The 11,872-nt window shown below is 37.3% G+C and overlaps 1 protein-coding gene across 1 annotated transcript in view; it reads right to left on the reverse strand.

Moving 5' to 3' along the window:
• The window catches only part of LOC117170750 (myotubularin-related protein 9), a 65,563-nt gene extending 54,169 nt beyond the window's left edge, over positions 1-11,394 (reverse strand). The window contains exon 1 of the mRNA XM_033357787.1: positions 10,971-11,394. Coding sequence (XP_033213678.1) covers positions 10,971-11,132 — 162 coding nt within the window. The 5' untranslated portion in view covers positions 11,133-11,394. The remainder of the gene's footprint in view (positions 1-10,970) is intronic.
• Positions 11,395-11,872: the final 478 nt, after the last annotated feature.

The raw sequence follows: 11,872 nt of genomic DNA on the forward strand, positions 1-11,872 counted from the left end.
CACATAACTCCTTGAAGCTATTTATGTTTTCTGAGTCTTCGTCCAGTCTATGCTGAACTTCGTAGACTTCTCTCCAAAATACTTCGACCTCCTCTGGTTTGGGCCGCAGTTCGACAGTAACTGGAGGGTCTTGGAAAAGTCGAGATGGGTCAGAGTTGATGCATTCGTCTTTTGGTCGTAAAGCATCGCTCTTCATCTATTGGATATCTGCCCACGGTTGGTCTTAGTGTCGCCTCTCTTTCTTTGTTGCCGGCTTGTTCTAGCTGTGGTAGAGTAGGCTTTCCGCTTACATAGCCCCTTTTACGGAGTAGTTCATCATGGTTTCGCAGACGTTGCTGCGAAAAGTTCGATAGCTCCGGGTGTTTCTCGCACCACAGAGCATGCAGCCGTGCTATGTAACCCCGTTCACGTGCCACACTCGCATTGTAGCACTCTAGCAAGTCGTGATTCAGTTGCTTCGTCCACCTAAAGGTCGCGAGATCCCGCCGATCCATCGCATTGAATCCATTGTCATTGGCTCCCCCAGCTCTAGATTGGTCGGCATTGTTGGCCGACCCATTTTCGGGAGCCCTGCGCGTTCTGTTGTTTTGAACCGCACTTACTACAACTATGTTTGGTGTTGTCATTGTTATTCCCATTGTTCCCATTTCATTGTTGATCTATGTATTTATAGAAAAAGCATGACTCAATTTTTATATTAAAATGAATACTAATTAGTTGAAACTTTTTCCGAAAGAGTTCAAATCAAAGGATATATTTCTTTATTTTAGGAATTCTAAAATATTATTATATTTTGCTATACTTTACTACATTAATTGTTATTTTATTATAATTTTAGCATTTATTCGTAATTTTTAATGTTATTATTATGAATTACTTATTTAAATTAAGGCTTAAATCTTCGCGGAAAAAACACTTGAAAATTTGAAGTCTGTGTGTGGCAAGTTTCATGTTGCCAAAACTGTTTGCCAGCATTCATTGCTTTGACACGTATATCTTTGTATATACAATAGATTGACAATAGATTATGATATGATTGTACATATGAAGAGTTTGAATGCGAGAGACCACAGAGAGGTTATGTATTAAAATCGCTGAATGGAATATATTTCATTTGTGAAAAATAATTTAAAAAGTAAATCGAATTTAAGGCGGGCAGTCCCTATAGAACGCCAAATCTTAGTCGATTTTCGTGATTTTTTTTTGGAGGGTAAAAAATGTATACATATAACTTTTCAGGGTCATAGGTACATTTTATCATATAATTATAGTTTCCGACACGATTTTTGCTGCCTAAAAAAATGAAAAATGACGAAGATGTAAACAGTCGCTGTGAAGCTGTCCTAGAGATCATCAAGGAAGAGTTGAGACACGGGGTACTCCAAATATGATTGGCGCCGCTGTGCCGGAATTAGTTAAACTCTTATGAGTTGCGATTGGCAAGAGTTGGCGCTATTTTCAAATCACATTTTTATTTTCAAGAGGATTTAATACATAATAGAGACAACACTCAAACAAGAACAGAATACATTTTTGGGAAGGTCAGTTATTCAAGTTAGGGAAACATAATATTCACTTTGAAAGACATATACATACTGCAAAATATTCATAAACAAAAGAATTAATACAAAATAAAACTCTTCAAACTTTTCGCGCCCCATTAAAATATCAAAGTTCCGGTACAGCGACGACTATTGGAGGGGAACGTGTCTCAACTCTCCTTACAGAACCTCTAAGTTGTCCGGAAGCGAGGCCGAATGCGGTGTACACTCCAGCACCTCGTAGGATTATCCGAATTAGTGTGCGTAAAAAAATTGATTTATGTATACACGTGGTCACTAGATGAAAGAATAATATTTTTTTAAAAAATGATTATCGGCTGAAAGGGAGGCCTTAAAACAAAAAAGTTCATTTTTCGGAAAAATGTTTAAACTTTGACCAACAAAAACGTGTTTATTTTGATCATTTTTAATCGGTCTTAGGTTCATCTATTGAGCATAAGTATCGAAGAAACATGTGCCAAATATGAGCTTGTTCGGTCAAATAGTTTTTGAGTAATCTTGTACATCGATTTTCAACTCATTGAAAAAAAAGTTTCGGTATGATCGCAAGTAAAAAAAGTCAACCAATGAAACGGATCCCTAGTTTTTCCCTTCAACTTTTTTTTAAGCATTTCAGGCAGTTGGCTTCGGGTTCCCTTTGCGCCAATGCAGCAAGTTTGGTGGGAGTATTAGTGGAAATTTGAGTCGAATGTATTTGAGCATCATATTGGCGGGACCTTGGTTTGTTGGATCATGACTCCAAGCGAAGCTGAAGCGACTCACGGACAAAGGCTCGCGGGACGTCATTTTTGAGGATTGACCAAAATCACCAGCTGCATCGTATTCTACAGGTTTTAAACTATAAATTTAGGCAATAAATAAATGCATTTTTTGAAGCCTCTGTAGCAGGGCTCACCAAAAGGCAGTCTTTGGCTACAAAGACTGACAGTGTCAGCCTAGGGACTAGGCCAAACAGGCCCTAATAAATCTTTTTGTTCGACTGATCCCTAGCCCTTGACGGTCATTATACCTTCCGCCAGGCTTGGAAGACATTATCCTTCCCAAAAATAAAATATAATATGAAAATAAATATAAATGCTTTATTTAATAATATTCATATATTTCACACAGTTGAAACAATATATAATAATGAAATGTTTAGGCGTCATTGTTCAGATTTCTTTAATGAATATTTATTGAAATAAGCTATACTATGACTATGTTGTCTATTAATATTTAGTGTATGTATGTATTTAATCTCTTCCTTTTACGGGTTTGAGGGCCTCCGCTCCCTGTACATATATTTACAATTCCATTATTAGTCTAACTTAACTACTACTCATATTCTACTATTTCGCATTGCTTAATATAAACAAGAATAATATTAATTCTAAAAATGAGCGATCCTCCAAGGCTACCATTTCCTCTTATCCTTACAATGCATTTTGCACGATATTGAAATCAATTTTTGCTTTTTACTTCCCTTTTTCAGGATTACCCGTTTGGCTATGTCCTACTCCCTTGCATTCCCTTACTTCTTCCAATTTCTTCATCCACATTACTTCTTGTTCATTAACATCCAAAACCCATCTTACCCACTCATCCACCCTCAACTGTCCATTTTCCTCTCCTGTACATCTCTCTAATACATGTGCCCATCACTCTATTTCGTATCCACATACTATATATAGATTTTCCTCTTCATCCATCCAATATCTGCATGATCTCACTCCTCCCATTTTGAACCGTACAGCTCTAATCCATTTTTCTTCTTTTTTTATTTTTTGCAGAGTATCATCTATTGTACCTCGAATCCATATTCTGTGTACAACTCTCTTCTCCTTGTTTTACTAATAGCTCTAACATAATAGCCCAAACATACTTGTGTTATTCTGCTTCCCTCTCCCCTTTTTAGCTTCTCGCCAAACCTCCAGACTTTCTTTATTTGTTTAGTTACCATTCTTTCCCTTCCTACCTCTTCGCTTAGCATGCATCCTGAGCAACTCCAAATAACCCCCATTACCCATCTCAGAAATCTCTCATGAATGCTTTCCACTTTCCTATACTTCTTCCATCTCCAGACCTCCACTTCATAACACAACACCGCCCAAACCAACTCGTCAAAACATCAGTCCCTCATCCTCTAATCGTCATTAAACCTATACCCAATACTTGGTTCATCACTTTACTCGTAGATTCAAATCTTTTCCTCACCTGTAGCTCGTTTCCCACTTCTGCCTCAAACCAAAAACCTAGTTAACAGAACTCCACAATTTCCAGTTTTTTCGTTCATCTTCCAAATGTAATTTATTTTGTTCTTTCTATTTCTGAAGCACATGACATATGTCTTATCTACGTTCATCGTCAAATATTTTGCTCCCGCATACTCTTTGAAGACTCTCATCATTACGTTTATCTTCTTCTCATCATCTGCAAACAGAACTACATCGTCCGCGTATGCTAGAGAGTATAATAAATGATGTAGAAAAATTGGTGTTGTTTATTGTTCTGAACATATTTTATTTAAAAAACTCATCCGTGAGATCTTATGGTAAAGCCCATTCATCTGGTACTTTTAGATGGTAATTTCTGGGGCAGTCATCTTTTTCTCTTAAGTACTTCATTTGTGGGTGCACAATATGGGGTCAGGTTCTGTGAACAGGATTTCGTCCCGGAACACGGATATTTTTGGGAAAGAGGTGCAAAATAAATATCACATTCCATTGGATTGGTGCTTTTCTGTGCATTTGAGAGGTAAAAGTTATCTTACACAAATTAAAGTAGATACAATTCTGCGCAAAACTAAAAAAAGAACGTTGTTCTATCACCAATAGTTTCGGAGTTACGGCCTTTCAAAAAGCCCCGATTTTTTCCAATTCATTGCCAAAAGTAACGTTTTTTTTGTTTCTCTGTAGCTCGGAACCTGATGGCCAAATCTAAAAATGGTCAAGAGTTGAATTAAAGTAGACGGAAATACCTGTAATTTCAATAACAAAAGAACATAATCCTAATTATAATAGATCGCGAGTTAGCACCTGCCAAAGGTGACACATTTCAACCTGAATTTACCGGTAAATGCTTAGAGTTCAGTTTTTTGTAAATAGCTTGTTTCGACGTTGTCACAGAAGAAAGTTCCTAAGGATTAAGTACAGAAGGACTTAATTCTGCGTAAATTAAAAAAAAGAAAATGTTCCTACTCCCAAATGGTCACGAGTCACCTTCCAGTCACCTTCCAAATATGCCTATTTTTAAAAATCTTTTTTCACCGAACCAACACGACTTTCGGATTTTCGGTGAAAAAAGACAAAAAAATAGGCATATTTGTAAGGTCATTACTCGTGACCAATTGGTCTTAAGAGGAAAAAATGTCTGGCCCAGAAATTACCATCTAAAAGTCCCAGATGAATGAACTATACCATGAGATCTCAAGGATGAGTTTTTTAAATAAAATATATTCAGACCAATAATCAACGCCAATTTTTCTACATCATTTATTATACTCTCTAGCATTCGCGGACGATGTAGTTCTGTTTGCAGATGAGAAGAAAATGAGCCTAACGATGACAATCTTCGAAGAATACGTGGGAGCAAAATATTTGACGATGAACGTACATAAGACAAAGGTGATGTGCTTCAGAAATAGAAAGAACAAAATAAATTACATTTGGAAGATGAACGGAAAAAAGTGGAAATTGTGGAATTCTGTTAACTAGGTTTTTGTTTTGAGGTAGAAGGGGGAAACAGCTGTAGGTGAGGAAAAGAATTGAATGTGTGAGTAAAGTGATGGGCCAAGTATTGGGTATAGGAAAGACAAGGTTTAATGACGATTGGAGGATGAGGGCCTCGTTGTTTAACGCGTTGGTTTGGGCAATTTGGGAGTTTTTAAATGAGAAAAGGAAAGAAGAAAAATGAGAATGGTTTGAAATATACGAACAAAGGTTATGGATTGGCAGGACATAGAGTTGGAGCTATTAGTAAAACAAGGAGAAGAGAGTTGGACAAAAATTATAGATTGGAGGTATAATAGATATTGGATGGATGAAGAGGGGAATCTATGTAGAGTATGTGGATACGAAATGGAGTCATGGGCACATGTATTAGAGAGATGTACAGGAAGTAGGGCAAGGGAGTAGGGCAGAGCCAAACGGGTAATCCTGAAAAAGGGCAGTAAAAAGCAAAAACTGATTTTAATATCGTGGCAAATGCATTTTAATGGTAAGAGTAAACGGTAGCCCTGGAGGATCGCTCATTTTTAGAATAAATATTATTCTTGTTTATATTACGTAATGCGAAATAGTAGAATATGAGTAGTAGTTAGGTTAGGCTAAGAATTGAATTATAAATATATGTACAGGAAGCGGAGGCCCTCAAACCCGTAAAATTAAGAGATTAAATACATACATACACTAAATATTAATAGACAACATAGTCATAGTATAGCTTATTTCAATAAACATTCATTAAAGAAATTTGATCAATGACGCCTAAACATTTCATTATTATATATTTTTTCAACTATGTGAAATATATGAATATTATTAAATAAAGCGTTAATATTTATTTTCATATTATATTTTTAGGAAGGATAATGTCTGCCAAGTTCGGCGGGAGGTATGATCACCGTGAAGGGCTACAAATCAGTCGAACGACAAGATTTATGAGGGCCTGTGACCTAGGTCCCTAGACTGACACTGTCAGTCTTTGCAGCCAGACTGCCTTCTGGTTAGCCCTGCTATAGAGGCTTCAAAAAATGTATTTTTTTATTGCCTAAATTTATAGTTTAAAACCTGTAGAATTCGATGTAGCTGGTGATTTTTGTCCATTCTAAAAAAAATGACGTCCCGCCGTGATTCGCTTCTGCTGTGCTTGGAGTCATGAAGTTTTATTTTTTATTAATTATTTTGTTTATGAAAACGTTGAAGTTTATGTGTTTCAAAGTGAATATTATTTTTCCCCAACTTTAATAACTAACCTTTCCAATAATGTATTCTATTCTTGTTTGAGATTTGTCTCTATTATGTATTAAACCTTCTTAAAAATAAAATTGTGATTTGAAAATAGCGCCAACTCGTGCCAATCACAACTTATAAAAGCCTCGATATAAGTAAGTAATTCATAATAATAACATGAAAAATTACAAAAAAATGCAAGTTATAATAAAATAAAAATTAAAAGTTAATATATTTTTAAAAGCAATACATTAGCAGGCGCCCATAAAAAATACATTTAGGTGTCCTATACAGTTTTAATAAATAAATATATTTTAGATTGCATCGGAGAAAAATAAATTTAAAATGCCGTAATGTAACTCATGACAAAATTATTTCTTTCACTTTTACCGTTTCCATATGAATAATTTATTATTTATTTAAACAATATTTTCTCAAATATGATCCAAAACATGCATTAGGGAATTTCTTAAGGACACTATGGGTGAAAAGGAATTGGAGGACAGTTTATTACGTAATTGGTATTATTTATAGAGGTACAAGTGTAAATCGTGCAAATTATTGAACCTTCTTTTCACTCTTTCCATTGCAAGCTAAAAAATATTGATTTGTTTGAACAATTTTATCTATCTGGGGCGCCTTCGAATGGCTTAGGGGGCACCAACCAAGGGGGCGCAGCCGGAGTTTCCCGGCTGCGCCCCCATGCCAGTCCGCCACTGATTTTCGTACTCTGTGAGTGCCGAACCGTAAATATCAACTAAAAACCAGAGATCAACGATTCAACGATTACATTACACTCTCATGAAAGATAATTCAATACATAATTCTATCGTTATTAGACACTGAGATAGCCTATTCAATTATCATTCACTGTGTGAGATAAAACTGATAACATTTTGAAATCTGTATGTCTATGAATTAAGAAAGCTAGGAAAAAGGTCTTATTTTTTCCAACTTTCGTTAAGTTTCGTACGCTTAGTGCGTGCATTTCGACTTCAGTTGTTCAAGTATCATAGACATCGTAACATAAATGGAAACCGTAAGAGAAATAGTTTTTAAATTTGACTTTGAAGAAGGTTCGCAAAGCACCTGCAGCCTTGATGATTACATTCTCATTGCGACACTCCTGCTTTAGGCTCAACAGTTAGGTTCTAAGGACGATTCTGTTTGAAAAAAAAACGACGTAGACAAAACAAAATGGAATATAAGAAATAAGTCTCTTTTGTACTATGTACGAGAATGAAGTTTATTTTATTACAAAATTTTCCTCATGAGCGTAATAAACAGCCTCGGACCGAGGAATAATTCTATAGTAAATCTTGCAATATTATTTAAATATTTTGTTTGTCGTATGTACAGAATCTCTATCTATTTTAAACAAACATAATATGCATAACATTTTAAATAACATATTGTACGAACAGTGAATATATTCAATAGCTTCTTTACAAAATATGATTCAATTCTAAAATATTGATTATTTACTGATTATAGAATATTAAAAGATTTTTCTGGAGATTGAATTTGGAACAGAAAAGAGAAAGAACTTTTAAAAAAATTTTGTTCGATGAAGATATTAAAAATAATTTGACGATGTTTTAGAAATATATCCCAATATTCCCAATGTAGATAATCCACTTCATTATAAAATATATAGAACTTTTATAATTCGTGTCCAATAGAAGAACTCCATGTAGTTAATTTGTAAATAATTTAAAAAAATTATAATTTGGAGTGTAAGGGTTCATGGAAAACTGAGTTACTGTTTCGATATTATGCAAGCTGTTAGACCAGGTTGCGTTATGTCCTCGTGGCTATTTATAATGTTCATAGACAAGTGTCTAACAATGGCACTCTTCGACGAAGATGTGGATCCCGACAATATGTCGGCGAACAATGCCGACCACTCTAGAGCTGGGGAGCCAATGAAAATGGATTCAATTCGATGGATCGACTGGATCTCGCGACATTTAGGTGGACGGAGCGACTGAATCACGACTTGATAGAGTGCTACGATGCGAGTGTGGCCCCTGGACGGGGTTACATGGCACGGCTGCATGCTCTGTAGTGCGAGAAACACCCAGAGTTATCACACTTTTCGCAGCAACGTCTGCGAAATCATGCTGAACTACTCCAAAAAAGGGGCTATATAAGCGGAATGCCTACTCTACCACAGCTAGAACAAGCCGGCAACAGAGAAAGAGAGGCGACACTAAGACCAACCGCGGGCAGGCATCCAATAGAGGAAGAGCGATGCTTTATGACCCGGAGAAACATCAACACCAAGGTTTCTCTCAAGCCTAAAGATCTGGCTGAAATGGATGACGAGCTTCGTGAACATTTTTCCGGAGAATCCGACCTCTGGGCTATTATTTATTGTGTGTATAATGCAGTGAGAGCTTTGTCCGATGCGAACCGTAAAACAAAACCAACGGTTGATCACAAGACCAAAACAACATATTGTTGAGAGAATGCGGATAATATCTGATACTAAGAGAAATCTAGAGCGGAGAGGTGGGTCAGAGAAAATCAACAGTTTCTCTCTGACCCATCTCGACTCTTCCAAGACCCTCCAGTTACTGTCGAACACCCGCCCAAGCCAGATTTATAACACCTGATAAGGAATACCCACCCATCACTACCGAGGTGAAAAAAGTATTAAGAGGGATGAAGAACTATTCCGCACCGGGACCAGATTGTATCAAAACCTTCTGGTGGAAGAAGTTTCCTTCAACCCATCAGCATTTGGCCCATATTTTCGCTTCATATTTAAAGTCTGCAGATTTGGTCTTCCGAACGGTCGGAGAGGAACAAAGTATCTGCAACGAACATGCTTGCCGTTCCGGTAGTACTCTATTCATTTGGAGTCTTCACAACAGGATTATTCTGGGTACAGCACAGAGAGTTGCAAATGGAAGAGACCCTCTTCTTAAAGTGGTCAGGAATCACGAAGAAGTGGGCAAAGGAGCGTTTCTGTACAAAGCTGCGGAGGAGGCTGCTGAAACACTCGGACTTGACTTCAGTATTAGGGGTGAGAAAAATGCATCAAATCTTATCTATCTCGAGTACTCACTCCTGAAATCCCGGATTAAGAAAGCTCAAGAGAAAAGTGAACAGCTCCTCGATAAGAGGATGCACGGTATCTTTCACAGAAATGTGAAGGATCAGTCAATGTCTTGTGAGCTAACGTTTGCTTTCCTTAAATCGCCTGAATTGAAGTCTGGTAAGGAGGGTTTCATTTTTGCATGCCAAGAAGATGTCATTTCCACCTTAACATACCGTCGCCACATTTTGAGCCAAGACATTCCTGATGATAGCTGCAGGGCGTGCCATGCACACCCCGAGCATTTAACTCACAGACTATCTAGTTGTCCAACTCACGCGAGTTCGACCTACATTCAAAGGCACAATGCGGCACTAAAAGTGCTTTATTACCATCTCTGTCACTCTTACGGCATTAACCTTAATATCGCTCCGCTAAATGCTCCTAGGGAAACCGAGTCAATTGTCGAGAATGGGAAGTGCCGCATATACTGGAACTTTATATTCTCGACAATTGTTTCTGTTGCTCACTCGAGGCCTGACATGGTTCTTCTTGACTTCGAGAAGCGAACCATGTTCGTTATCGAATTTTCGGCACCAGCTGACAAAAACATCATAGCCAAGGAGAATGAAAAGAAAGAGAGATATCGGGACCTTATAAGGGAGTTGCAACGACTGTACCCGGAATATTCTGTTAAACTAATCGTCATTATCATCGGCGCTCTTGGAGGTGCCAGGATTTCACTTGCTAATGGCCTAAAAAGCATCCCTGCGTGTCAACAATATGCTAAAACACTTGCGGGAAAAATGCAGAAGGCGGTAGTTTTTGGGTCGTTCCGTGTTCTTAGGGTACACGAAGCTTTTGCTGGATCGTCGTATTGATTCCGTTACAGACTGTAACCACCTATCTCACGGTCGTGAGACGTGGTTGTGGATGAAATTTTACCGTGATTTCGCTGGAAGCGGGTGCTAATCTGAAAAATTGCACCCGCTCCCAGTGAAATCGCAGTACCGTGAGATAGGTGGTTACAGTCTGTAACGGAATCAATACGACGATCCAGCAAAAGCTTCGTGCACCCTAAGAACACGGAACGAACCAAGGACAACCGCCTTCTGCATTTTTCCCGCAAGTGTTTTAGCATATAGGGGGACACTGCACTGATCGGAAAGAAGTAGGAGAAAAGGACATTCGGAAAGATTCGTGGGACAGATCGACGTTCGGAAAGAAACGGATGCAAAGTTCAAATAGCTCTTTCCGATTCGCTTTTTGAATCTTTCCGAAGCGGCCGTTACGATTCTTTCCTGTATTTTCGGCACGGTATTCGAAGGAAAGAGTAAGAAAATATGCAACATTTTCTAGAATTTAATCAAGGTTACATATTACAGTTTACGATTGATATTAAAAAACGTAAAAGTTTCTAAATATCAATATACTTACCCAGAGTTCTTCACGATCTGCCTGCCTTGATGATAAGATGAGGTGATGACCAGTGATACAAAGTGTACCTTCTAAGCTTGTTTCTTTTCTATTCTCATCAGTTTTGTCCGTCAGCAGAACATTATCAACTTGATGCACCGAAATATACTCTGCGAACTCCATTCTTTGTTACTTTGTACGATCAACACTAAAAGCAGTTCTTTCAATTTGCTAAATTCACATGAAAGTAGTTTGAAAGCTTAATATACCCAGACTGCGTTCGCCAAGGAAACTGTATCTCTTCTAATAATACAAACATGACATATTCAAAAACAATTGAAAACTGGCAGGCAAACTCAATTTCTATTTCAAATTCCCAGTGCCAAATAATGATAACAAAAACATGAAGTATTATGACATTTCTGTCATGATAGGATTTGTGGCAATGTACGGAAGGTTAGCATGGTCCCGCCAGACGCAAGTAAAAAAAAATCAACCAATGAGGCGGCACCCTAGGCCTCCTGACTTTCCTGCCATCTTGGATCGAGTTCGGGCGGCGGATTTGAATCGACTGCGGAATATGAATGATATCATATGAAGTTGTGATGAAAAATTGCACTATATAATATAATTTGCAACGAATACCATCACAAAATTTAAATAATTCATGATCAATCAACGAATAAAAGTTTGGTATGTAATGTTGACTGAAGAACTTTAAAGTTTTAAAGTATATTTGAAAGTAAATTAGAGTAAAGACATGAATCACTTACGAAAGGCTGTATAGTGCTTATTGTCGCTACGTGTCAGCACTAAGAATTGATCTGTACAGAAACTTCGTACGAAAGATAAGTAATTTTTTTAACTTTAAACTTTTAAATATATCGAATAATAGGCAGTCTATGAAAAAATGTTAGGCATCA

This window comes from Belonocnema kinseyi, chromosome 1 (genome assembly GCF_010883055.1).
Source record: "Belonocnema kinseyi isolate 2016_QV_RU_SX_M_011 chromosome 1, B_treatae_v1, whole genome shotgun sequence".
In the NCBI taxonomy this organism is placed as follows: Eukaryota; Metazoa; Arthropoda; class Insecta; order Hymenoptera; family Cynipidae; genus Belonocnema; species Belonocnema kinseyi.